A 20044-nucleotide genomic window follows, 5' to 3' on the forward strand; every position below is an offset into this window, starting at 1 on the left:
ATTGCAACTGTGAATTTTCATTATATTGCTAGATCATATTAAGAGGGTGTACAATGCTATCAGTACTATAACTGCTCTGCACGAAAGTGAACGCCACTAAACTCCATGTGCAAATGAGAACCAAAAGGTAGACAACCTTCCAAAGCAGCTTCTGAAACGAGCGAGTTCATAGTTTCGGATGCACTTGCGTCGTTTTCTAGAATATTCGCTGTAATATCACAGAGTTGATTCCATATGGTAGAGAATACTGCAAAAGATGTTGTTGTACCAGGAATTGCAGGATGGTGACTAGGGATGCTTTTATAATTATATTAGTATACAAAAATCATGTGCTGTTCTTCCACCATACCTGTCTAAATTGCGCCATCCGCATTTTGTAACATTATCATCAGCATCAATCGAATTCGATTTGGACACACTATCGTCTGCAGAAAACACGGGATGGGCCTCAGTGATAGTAGGGCAGAATGGTGGAACTATCATATGGTCATCTGTCACATCGCTTGACATGGTTCTATCAAGTGGTGGTATCACGTTGCCATCATGGGACGACTGGATATAAGGAGCAGCTTGCTGTGGATCAGGCGCGATATCACGTGACTCCTGCGTTGACGTCGAATGGCTATCCAATAATCGGTGAACTGCTTTGGCAAAGGAAGCAGCTGATATTCTTCCATCATGTGATTGATCAGATAAACATTGCGTGTCATCTATGAAGGTCCCTGTCCCGTCATGTGCAGGAAGACTTGTAAACCCATCAGAAATTGCCACAGAAGACGACCGCTTCCCCGTATCTGAAGAGTCTGTATCAGATTGACGCACCGAGACACATGAATCAGATTCGGATAATTCAAATGTTGTGGAGACGGAATCACGACGTATTTCAGATGTTGATGACGAACCAGACTCCATCACAGAACTAATAACATGCCAACCTTCCGATGTTGGTGAAGAACATTGGCTCGCTTTAGAAGATTGGCACAACGATGTATCTGAATGCGAGCTTGTCTCGGCATCTAGCAGATAAATTTGACTCTTATAAACTTTTTTTCTTTGAGCAAAAGCCATGATGACGAAGTAAAAAGAATAAATACAGCCATAGGTGCAGACCACGCATGAACATTAAAGCATGCTGCTTTCACGACCAATGAGAATCCTCCTCTCATTGTAGAACACCGCCCACGCCTTATTGCGATGGCAATGACTACGTCTTATTACGATGACGATTTATAACAATCACGATCACAGTGACTACGACTACGACTACGACTATTAACATCGACGATGATGACGAAGACGGCAATGAAGGGGATTATTATTACGCCCAGTAGTTAGCACTGGGATAGCTCTATTATCAAGATCATGTTGCGCTTCTTGCATATGCTATTACGTACATCTACTCAATATTCTGATTCACTTTTGAACGACACTTGTTGGTAACGAGATTTTTCAGCTTACAGACACATAGAAGTGTACCCAAGAAATTTCAGAGTATCTTCTTCGGTATGAGCATCATCTTCAAAGCTACATATACAATGAAATCAGTATATGTAATCCTAAGGATTCACAAGAAAATCACCCGGATTGATGTCTTGCAATTAATCGTTATTCAAAGATCGACTTTGCGCTTCGCGTACAATCATTTTGATTTTGACAGCAATCGATCCCCAATTCGCCTTCTGCCTTGACCGCGCCTTGGCAGATACACAGAAGTTAAGGAGGATACCAAGTTACAAAATGTACTTCCACTAGGTTATACAATAATTGTAATCATAATATCAAGCACGATGAACAATAAGGCATTCGTTTGTGCTTATATACGTTGGTCTACTTGTTACATATCACATGTTTAAAGCTCACTTCGCACCCACTTCCATGTCCCATCTAGGAAGGTGCGGGATTTCGTCTCGCTAGAAATTATGCGTTATGCCTACTCCTACAGCCTACCCTAATCACGCCTACAGTGGCCGTACGGGAAAAGACGTCCTTAAGCCATAACTTTACAATGAAGCATAGGGTTCTTATTAGAACAAAGTTGTCCGGCGTGGCTGGAAGTAGCTAGTGAGTAAGTGTCAGGTTCGTGGTAGGCAATCAGGGATTTAGCGAATGTCGCCATCAGCCAAAAAAATTTTTTTTGGTCGTCGAAAAAAAAGGTGATGGAGTGGAGCTGGATGGGGGAATTTTGGGATCATCGCTGTGGAGGTTCATGTTCACGTACAAGAACGTTTCCAGCACGACCAGCAAGTTTTCTCATGACTGGCCACGATTGACGGAAAAAAAAAGTTTTGGCGAACTCTATGTTTCTCGCTTTAAGTGGTTCCATGGTCACCTTTATCGACCCACGTCAGTAAAATGTACCCGGCAAAACATAGAGCCGTCTTTGTTACACAAGGCCCCAGACCCAAAAAAATTGTTTGCATGTACCCCAAACTCAAAATATTTGCAGCCTCAAAAAAAATTTTGAAGATGGTAGTCGGTTTGATATAGGGGTACAAAACGCTTGCTGGGTAGGGTACAAAACGTCCGGTGGGTAAAAGTACAATACGTCGGTGGGTTAACCCACCGACGTTATGTGCGAACTGGGTTGCACACAAATCGTCATCCCATGGGCGAATATTTAGACGTTCTTGGAGGCAAAATGAAACGTATGAGGAAAATAAAGCACACTTTTGGTTATCCAATGTAACATTTAGGCTTAATCAGTATCGAGGAGTTTCCCTTCTATGAAACTGATGCAATAATGTGATTCAAAGGCATCCGAAAGAGACCACATTCTAGAGTTAATATCATGTTTCGTCCTCAAAGGTGCTCAATAGGTAGTTTATACGTATTTAATAACATCTTGAGGTAGATTCCTCACATTAATAACGTTTTGCGAGTTTCAAAGTAGTGATTTATTTACAAATACCTGTTTAATGCTGCATAGCCGACGTAATGTAGAAAATTAGAAATATTAATAATACTTTTGACGTTCTTTACACCGTGATATACCTTACCCACCGAACGTTTTGTACTTTTTACTCACCAGGCGTTTTGTACACCTATGTCAGCCTACTTTTAATTTTTTCATCCCAGCTACAATAGTTCGCCTGACCGTGGCACGCACTAACATTTACCCGGAGTTTTTTTGTACATGTATCATTGGCGTTATACGAAGGCAACGACTCAGTGTCTTGCGCTCTTTGCATCCTTTTCTTCCACGTGATCATTGCACTGCTGTTGCCAGTTACCATAATTTCTCGCAAGGCGAGGAGACTAAGAGATCACATCCTCACAACTACATGACGTGACTTGCCTCTGACCGCTGTGATGCCTTACTCAAAGTTGTCCACAAGGATTGCTTTTATAATTGTAAACAAAGTTTCAGATGCCGTCGACTTGAGACTTGTCGAGAAACAGAAAAAAAATTCGCTCCTGTGGGACAAAGGGGCATGTTTCATATCTTCTCTGATCATCTTGTGTCACTAACCAAAGTTGTAGAACAAGAGTGGTTTTATAGTTGAATTTTCAATTTCAAGGGTGGTTGACATGTAGAATGCTGAGAAATGGGTAACAGAAGTTCATATGAGAGTGATCACGTGGTCAAGAGGTACAGGAGCTGGTAGCTACATTCGCTGAATCGCTTGTCTTGCATATCAACCTTGATACTTTGTTGATGTATGCCTTGAGCACAAGGAACATTTTTGCTTTTGGGTCGTTGTCGAAAAAAAATTCAAGAAGGTTGACCTCCCGATCCAATTTGGCTGGTGGCGACATTTGCGAAATCTGCGATTGACAACCCCGATCGTGAAACTTGCACACATGGTTCCTTTGACCCTGACGAGCAACCTTGTTCTCATAAAGACCCCACGCTTGATTGTAAAATTTGGAGATACAGGCACCTTTATGTTTTACCTATGCTCGCTGTAAGCGTGATGCTATATGATAGGTGCTCTCTGTTCATTGTCAAGTCGTGGTATGAATATAATAGAGCCAAAGATGCAGAGGGTCATGTTTGTGTTAGGAGGTACAGCAAATTGAAACCCGCTTGCTGTGACCAACCTTCACCATCAATAACGCAATGACCTTACCCTTAGCTCTTGGAGAGAAAGAGAACGAGATAAAATTTTATGCCGTCTCGTAATCACGGTCATATATAAAACGATTATCAGGTGAAAAAGTAGTGCTTTTATTACGGGCATCTGGCTCCTGCCTGTTGGCATATTAGCCGCCCTAAACCGAAGATCAATCTTGAACGCGATGGCGCTGTTGTCCATGAGTTGCTCTTTCTTGACTCCATTGAAGTACAGATTTGTGGTTTCGCCGCTAAGAATACGATGTTATTAATGATTAGGCAATTATATATATCCTCGTACTTACTATGCTAAACGGATGATTGTTCCGGCAAATAATGATTCGAGCAAGGAGACCAGATCTTGAACAGGAAATCGTACTCGCTTCCATGTCCACGCAAAACATCCTTCCGGTTTTCAATTATGTTTAATCTAAAACAACCAACAATCAGATATGTTCTCCAACTTCAAACCAACAGCACTTACACGTTGTCAAAGCAACGAAGAATCTCCTTTCTTGCTCGCCAAAAACGTGCATCCTTAAGATCATGCAGGTAATCCTGCGCTGAATCCATGTCTCGTTGCGCAACTAACTACAAAAGACAGTCCGTGTTTATCACTTGAATTACACGGGCAGGACTAGCTTACCTTGGACACCACATTCCAGGTGGATTTTACGCGTTCCTCCAAAGGAGTGATGGACATTGTATGCTTGTTATTAATGAACACCCTAAGTCCTCCCAAACTTCGTGCTGGAAAAGTTTGGCCTGGCCGTCACCATCACCCAGGTCCAACGTTAGGGATCCGCATTTGCGAGATCGCGTCTCGTTCCAAGTCGGAATTCCGTCGCGAGATTCTCGCGAGAACACATTGCACCTGAAATCGTGGACTTTGCTATTTGCCCCATGTCAATTCCAGCACTCGATATAAACTATGGCACCGAATCCACCTTTTGCGGATCCTTCACGGAGATATAGCTATCTAGAAAGTAACAAGGTAGCGTATATGAGTAGTGACTCATCAAGCAACATGATCAGGCTTTACCTTATTATAAGGATTAAACATCACAATGATGGTCACCATACAGTGTAGCACTATGAGTGATCACAAAGATGAGTGCTTAATAACAATGTTTGCAAGAAATCGGATACGTACAAAACTTTGGAAGTTTGGCCTGTAAGCAACCAAAGAAGTATGACAGAGGAAAGAGGCGTGTGGGAGTATGATGGACGGCGACAACATCTTTTTTTGTTGTGCACGGTGGGCGTGGGTATTTGTATCTGTTGGGGATGATGCCTGAGCTGATAAAGTGATGGGGCGCATATACCAGGCTTAAGGTATAATGTTGTCTATGCATACATCGGCCAAATTAGGGCAGGTGATAAAATCTATCAAGGAAGTCAGTCATTTCTACTCCTAATGCACATCCCCATTAATACAACGGTGACTTACCATGTTGTCAACCTACTCCACACTCACACCTTCTTTTTCATAGCATATCGACGTTGTAGCAATATTTTCTTCATTAGACCTCCTCGAGAGCACCTGCCTTTCGCTTGTTAGGGGTGGCATGTATCGTCAATGCATGCGGAAGTGAGAACTGGGGTGTGAGCTTGGACGCAAAATGCTGCGAAGTGGATGACTTGTCTTTCAAGCGTTTCTCAAACAACTGTACGCTTGAATAACTAATATGGCGATTTGGTTACATAGAATCATCCCCAATTAGCACGCGTTTTGCGTTACGTTTGCCAGTAGTGTCAACTCTAATATGGCTAGCAGTTTGAATGGGATCATGCAAGCTTGAACAGGAACTTCCTGTTCTCTGCTTGACAACATGCCGTCTGTATTGGGAGCCTGGAAGTTTTACTGAGCTGCATGAATCCGGGTTTTATGACTCATATTCTTGCCCTCGCAGTAGTCATCGCCATGTAATTTGGAGGCAGTTTCTACCATTATTGCTCGCATGTCCTACAGGAAGAAGAATACGAGATTACCAAAGGCAGAAGATTTTGTAGTTGATATGATTATACCCAGGCCATGCTTCTGAGAAGTAATCATGACATAAGTTGAGTCACTGCTGCTTGCGAGATCTCCTCTCGTTCCAAGTCGAAATTTCGTCGCGAGAACACATTGCACCTGAAATCGTGGGTCTTTGCTATTTGCACTATGTCAATCTCAGCACTCGACGTAAACCATGGCACCGAAACCATTTTTTGCAGATGCATTACAGGAGATAGCTATATAGAGAGTAAGAAGGTAGCGTATATGAGTAGTGACTCATCAAGCAACATGATCAGGCTTTACCTTATTATAAGGATTCAATATCACAATGACGGTCACCATACAGTGTAGCACTATGAGTGATCACAAAGATGAGTGCTTAATAACAATGTTTGCAAGAAATCGGATACGTACAAAACTTTGGAAGTTTGGCCTGTAAGCAACCAAAGAAGTATGAAAGAGGAAAGAGGCGTGTGGGAGTATGATGGACGGCGACAACATCCTTTTTGTTGGCACGGTGGGCTTGGGTATTGTGTCTGTTGGGGATGATGCCTGAGCTGATAAAGTGATGGGGCGCATATACCAGGCTTAAGGTGTAATGTTGTCTATGCATACATCAGCCAAATTAGGGCAGGTGATAAGAAATCTATCAAAAAAGTCAATCATGTGTACGCTTAATGCATATCCCCATTAATACAAAGGCGGCTTCCATGTTGCCAATCTACTCTTAATATTGGTATATGGTTATTTGGTAAGCAGGAAGGATGATCCGATCACCTTTGATATCAGCAACCAAGCCTCACCTGGCATTGCGCAATCGTAGTTTGAAGAAAAAATGATGCAAAGACAATCACGCTCGCGCACGTTGTTATCGCTGAAGGTGCCATCGGCTTCCGTTTCTGAAGCGAACACTCATACGAACATCCTCGACTACTATTTTATTTTTGGAATTTAACACAGCAAGTGATTTGTGATAGCCGGTCTACGGCATTGTTTGATGATGATGATGCATGAACATACATGGAGTACCCCAGTTACTCAATTCACGTGAGTCAATCTATGTGCTTGACAAACCTACATCACAGAATCTAAAAACTACATATCGCTATCTCAACTTTTACATTGTCAAATGAAGATGTTAAGTTTGTGGCGTCAATTATCTACGTGCTTTTGAGACACCGACAATGATAAAAGCATACAAACACCACGGAGAGTCTTCTATTTAGCCAAATATTAACATATACTATGCGCCTGATTGTACGCGAAAATTATGAAGAGGTTTCTTCCTATGTTGGTAATTGTCGCAGTTGCTCCATCCCACATAGATACTTGACTCACAAGCGGGTGTCATTAGCCTACTATGTCAAAGAACGAATCAATCAGTTTGCCCCCACCAAAGAGCGACCATTCGTGCTCGGCCTACCTACTGGTTCATCTCCTATCGGTGTCTACCACAAGCTAGTTGATTTTAATGCAGCTGGGCAGTTGAGCTTTGAGCACGTTGTGACATTCAATATGGACGAATACGTAGGATTACCGACGTAACTATAATATATGAGTAACAAATGCGATGGAATATTAACACTATAACTATGTAGGGATCATCCACAATCGTACCATACTTTTATGTGGAATCATTTATTCAAACATGTTAATATCAAGAAAAACAACGTTCACATTCTTGATGGCAATGCAAGTAACTTGGACGAGGAATGCCGTAAATTTGAAGCGGAGATCGCAAAGCTTGGTGGCATCGAGCTGTTTCTAGGCGGTAAATACGAAAGTGGATTGCGTTTTGGGAGCAAGGGCAAAGACTAGGGATGAAAGATTGACCTTGCACAGGTATTGGACCGGATGGACACATTGCATTCAACGAGCCAGGATCGTCACTCACATCACGTACCCGTGTCAAGACTCTGGCGTACGAGACGATTATTGCTAATGCGCGATTTTTTGGAGGCGAGGTATCACGTGTCCCGAAACTTGCGCTGACGGTGGGCGTAGCGTACGTGTGTATGTGTATGTGTATGTTATTCAATGGTATTTGACTCAAAAACCCATGTGGTGGCATATGAGTAGCACAGTAATGGATGCGCGGGAGGTAATGCTTGTGATTACTGGAGCGCACAAAAGCCTAGCATTGGCCAAGTGTGTGGAAGAAGGAGTGAATCACATGTGGACAGTCTCAGCCATCCAGATGCATCCCAAGGGCCTGATCGTGTGTGACGAAGATGCTACTTTGGAGTTACACGTCAAGGTAAGATGGTGTAGATGATGGATAGGACATAATAACATATTAAATGGACCACCTATCAGACCGTCAAGTACTTCAAGTCAATTGAGCATGTCCACCATTCCATTATTGGTCCCCATAACCTAGGACTGCAGGGCAATCTCCTACGTAACATGGTTGATACTAATCAAGCGGCTAAACGACGGAGAAGACTAATGCTCCAAAACTTGCTGAACAATGATGATGACGATGGACGCCGTCGCGAAAGCTCACCAGAAGACGATGCTGCAGTGGCAGCAGCAGCAGCAGTAGCAGAAGCTGGCCAAAAGAGAAAAAGAAGAAACTCAGCCTACTGGCAGGAAACTTCGGCTGCGCTTGATGTCAATCCTTAAATTTTATTTAGCTGGGTTTCGATCGATAGCATACAGTACAATGCGAATAAATTCATGCAAGAACTCTTGTACTTTGGCTCTCACCTACCACGACCCGAGGGTAGCTTTGGTTGGATAATACCGTATCCTTAGTAAAATAAACACAATTCGTTCTCAGAGAGGCTTTTATTTTGTGCTCCTTCGTTCATCTAGCTATTTCCATAGCGATGATGGCGCTTCAGTAATAAACCAGGTTGTGGGTGAAGATGATGCCTTTTTGGGCACTTGCTACTGATACCAATGAGCTATTACCAATATTTAGCGATGATGCTATGCCATTCGTAAAGATCGATACCCGTTTCTCTGACCAAGATGATGCATTACGACATTTAGAATATGATTTATTAGAAAACGAGGATGTTGTAGGAGGTTCACTCCGTGCATATAGACCAGATCATAGTTCTAGCATATTCAACCACTATCCTCATACTATCAGAGTAATGTATGCATATTAGAGGCAGGTACTTTTTAGTATGCGTGATTTCCGCTATTGGCGACAAAGAACATAGAATGATGTTGGAAATGCGAGGATGGACAGAGCTTCTCTATTTTCTGTTTACCCACGGTGCTTTGTTAGTCTTATACGACTACAGCTTTAAGGCAACTTGATACATATGCACTACTTATACAACCATGCGCAAAATGGAGGGCACGTATACATTTCAAAGCCTTTACTTTTTACTGCAACGATGTACACATGAAAATGGATCAAGATCTTGTAGGAAAGTAAAAAATGAACCTGACACCTAGTTAGAGCTTAAAGGTGGGAATATAGAAATTTGATTATGACGGGAAGGTGCTGATTAGTGTATGCAACGTCAAAAGATGCCTATCTCCCATGTTAGTTGACTCGGATAAGCGGCAAAATGCTTGAAACACCCGATGCTTCTCTTGTTTCCATAGGGGTAATATGTACGGGTCGATGTCCGAGCAAACCATGTCTCATGGATTTTAAGCGATATAACGCTTAGAAAACCGTTATAGGTGGCAAACGATTGTGATTAATAGATATGACGTGAGGATGGGTGCGTTCAAAATGGCAAGACTGTGCACTGTCGTCCGTGCATTTGCAGATTGCGATTATTGGATCGGAGCTCTACAAGAATAGCAAAAATGGCAAGTGCCGGATACCTACATAGGTCACGAGCGAAAGATAGAAAGGTCTTTTATGGTTGTTGTTTCACTACAGTCTACGGTTGACAGCCATATGCCCGCATTATCTTTCCCATGTCGTGGTCGTGGAAAACAGTGTGTTACATACCAGATAGAGCAAATGTTACCACTCACAGTAAGTCTCGGACTTTTCGATGGATCAAGATGTGTAACTCAAGAGGAACCCCCCACGTATATAAACCGAGCTCACTATATGACATGAACACCAGAGACTCAGTCATGATTGAAAAGTACATTGATAACAAGAAAGGAACAAGTAACGATCCCGAAACAGTATCGCAGGGTAAATGGGGAGGGTTCACTCGACGTGCATAATATACACACGTTAAACTCACAGCAACCTTTACAATCAAAGACTCGTACGCAAACAAACATGGCTTATTAGCTGAAGATCCTATTGACCGATCCCAAGGAGGCCATGCGTTTGGCGCTTATTATAACATTGTCTGTGCTGTATGTGGCACTGGTATGCTAGGCTTATCACAGGCAATTGCACGTGGTGGATGGGGTGCCATTGCTTTGCTTCTACTAGCTTGGTGGATGGTTTCTGTAAGTCTCAGCATGGATGGTGAATTTATCATACTTACAATTTCCAATGTATGCAGTATGGATCTGTTATCCTTATAAAATGCTTGTATCATCCCCGGAAGCAAACGACCCGTATCAACAGCTTCAAAGACATTACAGAAGATGCATTCGGCAAGTTGGGTGGATGGCTATGCTTCTTCTTCATCGCTTGGGTGCTCTTGGGATCTCCTATTCTTTATCTGGTATTAATTGGACAAAATATGAACCAAGTATGCCGTGGTACAGCTGGTGAGATTGGCAGCATCCCTTGGACTATTATCTGGTCGGTGATCATAGCTATACCTTTTGTGTTGATGAAGACCATGAAGGAGGTGGCATGGACAAGTTTGATAGGCACGACAGCCTGTTTCGTAAGCGTCATCATGCTAATTGTTATGGTCGGTATCGATTCACCTACGCATGCTGTGAATGCTGTGCGGTCCAACATTATCTGGGAAGGTTTTCCTACTTCACTGGCGACGATTGGTTTCAGTATGGGTGGCAATGTTATCTATCCCAATGTCGAAGCATCCATGCGGCGACCTGAATCATGGGCCAAGACCGTTGTCATAGCACTGACCACATGCGCTATGCTCTATATCGTCATTGCTGTACCTGGTTACTACGTGTATGGTCAAGATGTAAGCAATCCACTGTACAATAGCATTACCGAAGGTCCAGCCCAAACAGTGATTATTGTGTTGGTGACAATCAACATTCTTGTGAGTGTGCCCATCTTTCTCACATCATTCGCCCTGGATATCGAATCAATGGCCAATGTCACGGTTGCACGATATGGCAAGTACCGCGAATTTGCATTGAGAGCTGCTATTCGTATATCAACTATGGTCTTTTGTACGGTCGTTGCATGTGCTGTACCATACTTTGATTATCTCATGAGCCTCTTTGGTGCTTTCGGTTCTTGCACCTCTATTTTTATCATACCTGTATGTATGTGATGCTGACTGAATGGACATATCAACTAATGGCAGTAATAGGTGTTGTGTTATTGGCGACTGACTGGATTTAAAAACAAGTCTATATGGGAGAACGCATGGTGTGCATTTATTCTGGTGTTTGGTTTTGTCGGTTTAATATTTGGAAGCTGGGGAGCTATAACAGATCTCATCCAGGCCTTCCGCGAGGACTCTGCTGCTGCTACAACTGCTTCCTAGGTAAAGATTGAAGACGCATACACATATTTTACTGTACGGTCCCCCTGTCTTCTACCATACATGTCTTTTCGATACATTACATAACATTTCACAAACTCGTCCAACAAAAATACCTGAGTATCTATAAACCTATGAGACTGATAGCCAAAATTAGTAATAGCTAAGTCATCAAAGTATGTGTATATATGCTTTGTCTTTACGTCATTTGTACAGCTATGATTATATGGAAGGCAACGTTATTTCCATTCAACGAAAGGCATGTGGAATAGACGTGAAAAGGGGGCGTCCGTATCAATAACCAACCTCTGGTTGTCATTGGGAAACCTATTGAATGCTTCTGAACAAAGAGTCAGCGCTCCTGCCAAACACAATCAACACCATCCATTTGTACAACATGCCATCAATGTGAACAAGGACCGCTTACATTCTCATGCCCACACAAGACATGTATCGGCATTCTTCGCACAAAAAAGGGCACTGGATGAGACCGACAGCTGTATAAAGGCGATAAATAGTAAAAAAAACACTGCAGTGAATCTTTTGGGGGCATCGATATTGCTCCTTTTACATCCGATCCTCTTTTGCTGCATTGGTGCTGTATGGCTTGCCATCACATGGCGTATCTGCCAGCTATTTTTATTACAATCAATACGCCTTCCATACAAAACAGTCTATTTACAAGGTAGACATGGGGAACTGGATGCGATCAAATTCTCTCATTGGTATTTCAGCTTGGCGTCGACTCTTTTATACAATGGCGCCTGCTTTCTTTCATTATCCAGCACTTCCTTGCTTGATGAATGAATTCAGACGTTGCTGATTCTCGGCTACTCTTAGAGGCTTATCATAGACGCGATACTGAATGTTATGTAAAAAGAAAGAGCACCAGAAACAATAATATAGTAACGCCATCATATGAAGAGTTGACGCCAAGTTAAAGTTAAAATCCTTCACACGCGAAATCAAAAATCACCAGCCACCATATCACTAAAATGACAACGCCATCTTGATATCCACAGTCCACATATGAGGGTGTATAGGATGATTGTAGGATATGAGCTGCATACTATTGAGAAAATGAGATGGAGGCGAAAAAAAGCATAGCAACTTGACTATCTTTACTGAACACACGCCCCTCTTAATTTTTTGGGTCTGAAACTGTGGCTGGGGTGTGCGTGTAAATAACCAACCCCCGAATCATGCTGTGCCAAATAACTTACCTTTCCCCTCAGGAAGAGCTGGTGGTGCGCGTCTTGCCATGAAATCTGAGACCTTTCGAGTGAACGCAGATGTATACCTGGGGTGCAGTTTGCTCTACTGGCGATCGCGAATTCAGGAGCCCTCTCTGTGTTTTGCGCCTGATGTGTCTATCCATCAATAGGAAGTGCCGCAATTAGTAGTGACATCTTGCCACGAAATCTGCGACCTTTCGAGTGAGTACAGATGTATACCTGGGGTGCAGTTTGCTCTACTGGCAATCGCGAACTCAGGAGCCCTCTCTGTGCTTTGCGTCTGGTGGTGATGGTACATCATTAGGAAGTGCCGCTGTTAGTAGTGCCAAGTCGCGTCAAATCGGTCACCTTCCGAGTGAGTTGCAGATGTATACCTGGGGTGCTCTACTGGCAAACCTCAGGATCCCTCTCTGTGGCTTGCGACTGTTACTAAGAATTGACTGTATCGATCACTAATGCAGCTTTATTACGTAGATACCTTTGATGGCGAACTCTGTCAACCGGTTTTCACCTTTCGGAAGGCAATGTGCACAGTTCACTATTCATTTATTTATGGGTGTTATTCAGGGCCATAGCACGCGGTCATCAAATTCCCCAGCGTCTGTTCTTGCTTGTATCCGACCCATTCATCCCTAGGTATTCTCTCCCTTCTCTTTCCCACTGGAATGTTGTTGTTTCTTCAGCCAAACACATAGCCCAATCCCTGATGTCTCTGTCACACAACTTCGTCGCCTATGGCATTCAGCTTGGCAACTTATGTTGAATCGTCCACGCCCACCTGAAGTTCCTTGCCCAATTTGCTTCCTCTATCCACCTAGTTTTGAACTCGCTTCTGGAAGTTACCGCACCCCATAAAGCGTTCTTACCTCTATGTATTAGATAATCATCATACGTTGATAAATGATGCCCTTATGCTTGTAATACAGAGAACGATATATTTTTCGGGTATACATGTGTGTTTTGTTAGGCGTTGGGCGATGAAATGAATCACTGCGTAGTATATCACAAGGAAGTATGGCAATAGGCATAGGTCGCAATAAACAAGGCCATCTGAGAGTGAAAATGGTTCTGGCGTATTTGATACAGTGCAAACAGCAACCTTCCCCACAATGCATGTGACTGCAATAGCCGAAACTGCTCTTTGCTTCCAAACACCAAATGGCGACTCTTGATCGACAATCGTTGGTTATAGGTCTTATCACCGGATCACTTCTGACCGTGATAGCTACCTTTTACCTGTATAAAGAGAAAGAAGCCAGCGCAAGAAGTGTTGTTGATGGTGTTGATGGGCTAATTGGAAACACACCTCTTATGCGAATACGAAGTCTTTCTGAAGCGACTGGTTGTACTATATTGGTATGATCTATAAGCTACTGTGTGGTCGTTATATCGTAGGCTAAATATTCCTCTATTGTTTGGATGTATAGGGCAAGGCGGAGGTATGGCTTTTGCGGTTTCATGCAGATGTTGTTGCTGTCAAACTCATACAACGCAGTTTCTAAATCCGGGAGGGAGTTCCAAGGACCGTGTCGCACTCAACGTAATTCGATCCGCTGAAGAGGCCGGTATACTTAAGCCACATCGAGGTAGCACGGTTTTTGAAGGCACCGTGGGATCGACTGGTATATCGATTGCAATGATCGCGCGGGCACGTGGATATAAAGCTTGGATTGTGATGCCGGATGACCAAGCTCAAGAGAAATACCAACTTTTAGAAAAGCTTGGTGCCACAGTGGAAAAGGTGCGCCCTGTCAGTATTATTGACAAGAATCAATTTGTAAACCTGGCACGTAGACGAGCTGAAGAGTTTGGCGAGGGTGATGTAAAAGGTTACTTTGCCGATCAATTCGAGAATGAGTTCAACTTTCGTGCGCACTATGAGAACACTGGTCCAGAGATATATCGACAAGTGGGGGACAAGTTGGATGCATTAGTTCTCGGAGCTGGTACTGGAGGCACTTTATCAGGGCTTGCTATGTATCTTAAGCCTCGCATCAACAAGCTCAAAGTTTTCCTGGCAGATCCATTAGGTTCAGGATTGTTCAACAAGGTTAAATACAATGTCATGTATGCACCACAAGAACAGGAGGGTACGCGAAAACGTCATCAAGTGGATACGGTTGTCGAAGGCATTGGCATTAATAGGCTGACATACAATTTTAACATGGGACGCCATCTCGTGGACGATGCATTCAGGGTAAGCGATGAAGAGGCTGTCAAAATGTCCCGCTTTCTGGTACGAGAAGATGGCCTATTCCTTGGAAGTAGCTCGGCAGTAAACTGTGTGGCTGCTGTAAGAGTGGCAAGAAAGCTTGGTCCCGGTCACGTGATCGTTACGTTGTTGAATGACTCTGGCCAACGCCATCTCACTAAGTTCTGGTAAGTATCTCATTTATCTAGCGCCTTTGCACGGGATTTCCATTAACGTTATTTATTACTTCTATAGGAGTGACGATTACCTGAAGGCTGCTGGCATTCCCTACGTGTTGGCCAACAATGAAGGCCTCGATGACTTTATCGAATAGGATATCTTCGTTTGAAATAAAACCTTTCTCATGGTGCTAATAGATTCTTTATTTGATTGCCTTTAAACTCACATATGTATGCAATAAATCATGATGATGAAAGCGGTTTAAATTCTACTACTAATGGCATGTCCGGCATGTCTTCTTCTCCTGAATAGCTCTCAAGTATTGACAGATCTAGTGTCATCTCCCCTAACACATTATGTATCCGTGCAAAGAATGGTTTGAACAGCTGGAAAGTAGTAAAGGATCAGAAAACAAATGTACCCAGGCTAACTTTTTCGATACATACTGTTTCAGTTACAACTTTATCACCTTCCTTCTCCTTCATCTCAAGGACATCTTTGGCCGTTTTTCCGAGTTCCCTACTAACCACCTGGTACCAGTGCTAAGTCATGACAAGGTTCGGCAAAACCATACACAATCAGGATGACGTACCTCATCTGGCCAAACAACAACCAAGTCCTCAAATGTGGATGGATCACGAATACGGGCCAATAAACGCATACGCATTCCAGTAACTTTTAGCTTGAATATCCGTTTCACTTGACCGGTAACTATAACTGTATCCATGTCTGTAGTATCTTTCTTGAGCATCTTTCTAAGCATGCCAACAGTCATCCTCTCAATCTCTGTCGCGAGCGTTTCATCCACAGCAGTAGTAGTGGTCGATGTCGTATGTGTTGAAGGTGATGACCGGGATAGGGGCAATTGAGACGCTTGCCTCGAGATTAATCCAGCATCATGCGTGACAGAGGGAGCCATTGTCGGAATTACTGTATTGGTTGTTATTGTGGAAGATGCATAAGAGGAAGTGGTGTGTCTGGATGCAGCTAACGTCCGCTCCAAAGCCTCCAGGTCGTCAATATCCATATCATCGCCAAAGTCATCTTCGGATGTTTCTCCTACTGGCATCTCAGGTTCAGGCCTCATAATTTCTGAATTCACTGGCAAATCCGAAGGAGCCAATGATGGCGAGCTATTGTGTGCTTGTCTGCCTCTATTTTGCAACTCATCAGCTAAAGAGAAATTAAAGGTATCTGACTACTTACGTGTCTGTCGTAGTCTGATCAATTTCAATCCTACAGATGAATGAGACCAAGAATGAATAAGGGATTAGCTGCATACAAAAGTATAAAAATTTATGCTGTCCAACCTTAGTTGCTGCTTGAAACGCTTTTCGAGTTCTGCTAACATGTTCTGGCCGTAAAGCGAAGGGACTTGTCCGCCCAATATCTTGACATTGCTGGGCTCCAGCAGCAGTATCCCTCTGCGTACCTGACATGATTTTAACAATAACTGCATAAGGGTGGCCTATATTGTTAATATGTTGATTTAATGTATGAACGATAGCTACGGCTTACCTTACAGCCAAATGGTGTTTTAAGCTGTAATCCGTTGATTCGTTTCATCTCGATAGCCACGATCTGGTGAGTACCATCTGACAGGGTCCAACGAAGCATTCCACGTGGGAAGTTGACGTCCGCATCCGTTGCACGGCGCGTGTAGACTTGACGCACAGGAGTCACCGTTGCAAGGTCGTTGAGTAATGAGTGGGTGGAATGACTCATATCCTTCGTATCCACTATCTGCAGTACTGTGTTCTTCGCTGGAAATACGTTCAACTGATCGCTACCGAAATCGCTGGGAATCGTTGGGAGGCATGTATCAGCCATGTCCCTTCCTAGAAAGTCGTGCTTCAATGCCTCGTACATGCGTTGACGATCCCCAAACTGCTCTGCTTGTGATTGCTGCCATGACTCCACATATTCTCTTTTCGCTTTCACACCAAGTTCGTTCTCGAGCATACGCAATAACGTATACCAACTGTCAGACATCATGATAAGAGTAGCCGTGATTGATAGCCTTCAGAACCCATCTCTTTTAATCCCAGCCTCTTGCGACGATCATCCATCTTGTTGATCCACAAATTGTACACAATCAAAACTTCAATAAAATTGTGTATTGGAATGAAGTTTCTAACTGCTTTTCCATTCAAATAGAGGAATACTACGGACACCCCCGATCACCCATCTCGAGCACCCCTTTGTTTCCTGGGCAGTGTAGCTTCATCACATAGACTTCGCCTATCTGTGAATAATATTATGCAAAGAAAGTGATCATTTTTTTTAGTGAATTGGGATCTTGTACGCCTGGCAATGTTTGGGAAAAGTGCCATGATTCGAATAGCGTATCTATGCCGTTGGTAAGTTAAAATAGGGAGAAACCAAATAAACTGGAAGTGCATTAACTGGACTCGATATTCATAGCAGTGGTCGAACATGGATATGCATACAGGACTTAGCCATGTGCTGATAATTATAGTAATACATGTCTTGTATTTGCAACGATAAACTGTGGTTGTTCGTTGACATGGAGATCTATCATGCTGCTGTGTGGGGCAGCCACCCCTATTGAAGAGGCCTTTAATATCTAATTTGCGGTCCACATGATTTGGTTGCCCTTGCCTGTATAAAGTTGCGTGCGACACATCCTACAATGAAGACTCTTACCTTGTGATACTTCAATAGTGTCCTTGCCTCGTCGTATCTCCATGCCAACCGTCCCCATGCCATCTATATTGTGCTGCTGCTGTTCCATTGTCAATTGATAGTACTTGTATTGTAGATCCAATGCTATACATACCAATGAATCTTTCCGCCAGCAATAATAGCAATAATAAAAGCGCACTGCCAAGGAATGTAGTATCCGCACTGCCTTCTAGCCTCCCGTAGGAACGTGGCATCAAAACACCGGTTTTAACGGTGACATGAAGTCCCTCCCCAGCCGAATTTAACACCACTAGCCGTGGGTCCAGCCATGTTGCCAAGAAAGACACCCATCGTCTTCCAAGTCGAGTAAAGTATAGCAGTGCAATGATGGGGAGCATATACTTGGTAGTCCAGCGTACGAACAGAGGATGCATTTTTAAACCGAAGTCGCACCGTGAGTCGCACTGATTTCCGCTAACACAATCATGGCCTTCCCCCCTAGACAGTACACTCCATCCCTTGACGTGCTGCTCTGATAATAGCCTTCTTGATCCTGTCGTTGCACATCTTCCATCGTAAATGCATTTGCATGCGACATATCCCACAATGAACACTCTTACCTTGTGGTGCTTCTCAATAGCATTCTTCCTTCAAATAAGAGCCGTATCTCCATGCCATCCATATCTCCATGCCAACCATATCATGATGCCGCTATTATTCCATTGTAAAAGCTCGTTAATTCAGAGCACTTGTATTGTAGATCCAATGCTATACATACCAATAATGAATCTTGCCGCCGGCAATAATAGCAATAATAAAAGCGCACTGCCAAGGAATGTAGTATCCGCACTGCCTTCTAGCCTCCCGTAGGAACGTGGCATCAAAACACCGGTTTTAACAGTGACATGAAGTCCCTCCCTAGCTGACTTTAACACCACTAGCCGTGGGTCCAGCCATGTTGCCAAGAAAGACACCCATCGTCTTCAAGTCGAGTAAAGTATAGCAGTGCAATGATGGGAAGCATATACTTTGTTCTCCACGAAAGGTCAGAGGGTGCATTTTTAAACCGAAGTCGCACCGTGAGCCCAACGTAATATCCGCGTATCACAACATGGCCTTCCCCCTTAAGACAGTACACTCCATCCCTTGACGTGCTGCTCTGATAATAGCCTTCTTGATCCTGTTGTTGCACATCTTCCATCGTAAGTGCATTTGCATGCGACATATCCCACAATGAACACTCTTACCTTGTGGTGCTTCTCAATAGCATTCTTCCTCCAAATAAGAGCCGTATCTCCATGCCATCCATATCTCCATGCCAACCATATCATGATGCCGCTACTATTCCATTGTAAAAGCTCGTTAATTCAGAGCACTTGTATTGTAGATCCAATGCTATACATACCAATGAATCTTGCCTCCAGCAATAATAGCAATAATAATAGCGCACTGCCAAGGAATGTAGTGTCCGCACTGCCTTCTAGCCTCCCGTAGGAACGTGGCGTCAAAACACCGGTTTTAACGGTGACATGAAGTCCCTCCCCAGCCGACTTTGACAACCACTAGCCGTGGGTCCAGCCATGTTGCCAAGAAGACAACCCATCGTCTTCAAGTCGAGTAAAGTATAGCCGTGCAATGATGGGAAGCATATACTTTGTTCTCCATGAAAGGTCAGAGGGTGCATTTTTAAACCGAAGTCGCACTGTGAGCCCAACGTAATATCCGCGTACCACAACATGGCCTTCCCCCTTAAGACAGTACACTCCATCCCTTGACGTGCTGCTGTGATAATAGTAATATCGCCAAAGGGAGCCTATTGCTTTCATCAGTGCACTTGAAGGTGACAAATCCTAAAATGATCACTTTACCTTGCGGCATTCACGAAATCATTCCATTGATGCTTGCAAATAACCTTGTATTCATCCGATCCAGTATGTGCTGCTGCTGCATCATTGTAAGGCTCGTGAATTAACTGGTCCTGCATTGTAGATCCAACACCATACATACCATTGAACCAACGTACACCTTTAAGATCAATATCTTGTTACTGCCCACAGGTATCATCATCCAACAAGTTCGATCTACCATGAACACAATGTGAGATGCCAAGGGAAACCAATCTAAACGCACTTTCTTGTCAACATACCCAAAAGAGGCAGTGTA

At 43.4% G+C, this 20044-nt stretch overlaps 6 protein-coding genes across 6 annotated transcripts; 3 read left to right on the top strand and 3 right to left on the bottom strand.

Annotated features, from left to right (window-relative positions):
• Positions 1-65: 65 nt before the first annotated feature.
• O0I10_007839 (uncharacterized protein) lies at positions 66-1068 on the bottom strand (the record flags this gene model as incomplete). Its single annotated transcript, XM_058487851.1, has 2 exons — positions 66-297; positions 350-1068. The coding sequence occupies 2 exons, from the start codon at positions 1066-1068 to the stop codon at positions 66-68; spliced, it is 951 nt and encodes a 316-aa protein (XP_058341429.1).
• Positions 1069-4363: 3295 nt separating this feature from the next.
• O0I10_007840 (uncharacterized protein) lies at positions 4364-4757 on the bottom strand (the record flags this gene model as incomplete). The annotated part of the gene is made up of 3 exons (XM_058487852.1): positions 4364-4484; positions 4539-4645; positions 4701-4757. The coding sequence occupies 3 exons, from the start codon at positions 4755-4757 to the stop codon at positions 4364-4366; spliced, it is 285 nt and encodes a 94-aa protein (XP_058341430.1).
• Positions 4758-7298: 2541 nt separating this feature from the next.
• O0I10_007841 (glucosamine-6-phosphate deaminase) lies at positions 7299-8678 on the top strand (the record flags this gene model as incomplete). The annotated part of the gene is made up of 6 exons (XM_058487853.1): positions 7299-7347; positions 7408-7594; positions 7652-7824; positions 7896-8058; positions 8133-8310; positions 8370-8678. 6 exons carry the CDS (start codon positions 7299-7301, stop codon positions 8676-8678), a joined length of 1059 nt encoding a protein of 352 aa, XP_058341431.1.
• A 1431-nt stretch (positions 8679-10109) lies between these two features.
• O0I10_007842 (uncharacterized protein) lies at positions 10110-11632 on the top strand (the record flags this gene model as incomplete). The annotated part of the gene is made up of 4 exons (XM_058487854.1): positions 10110-10173; positions 10276-10439; positions 10496-11404; positions 11456-11632. 4 exons carry the CDS (start codon positions 10110-10112, stop codon positions 11630-11632), a joined length of 1314 nt encoding a protein of 437 aa, XP_058341432.1.
• A 2390-nt stretch (positions 11633-14022) lies between these two features.
• Positions 14023-15389, top strand: O0I10_007843 (uncharacterized protein; the record flags this gene model as incomplete). Its single annotated transcript, XM_058487855.1, has 4 exons — positions 14023-14220; positions 14292-14303; positions 14360-15243; positions 15311-15389. The coding sequence occupies 4 exons, from the start codon at positions 14023-14025 to the stop codon at positions 15387-15389; spliced, it is 1173 nt and encodes a 390-aa protein (XP_058341433.1).
• Positions 15390-15477: 88 nt separating this feature from the next.
• Positions 15478-17227, bottom strand: O0I10_007844 (uncharacterized protein; the record flags this gene model as incomplete). Its single annotated transcript, XM_058487856.1, has 6 exons — positions 15478-15621; positions 15682-15765; positions 15828-16389; positions 16442-16471; positions 16546-16667; positions 16754-17227. The coding sequence occupies 6 exons, from the start codon at positions 17225-17227 to the stop codon at positions 15478-15480; spliced, it is 1416 nt and encodes a 471-aa protein (XP_058341434.1).
• Between the last annotated feature and the right edge of the window lie 2817 nt (positions 17228-20044).

The sequence above is a fragment of the Lichtheimia ornata genome (genome assembly GCF_029851405.1).
Source record: "Lichtheimia ornata isolate CBS 291.66 chromosome Unknown scaffold00039, whole genome shotgun sequence".
In the NCBI taxonomy this organism is placed as follows: Eukaryota; Fungi; Mucoromycota; class Mucoromycetes; order Mucorales; family Lichtheimiaceae; genus Lichtheimia; species Lichtheimia ornata.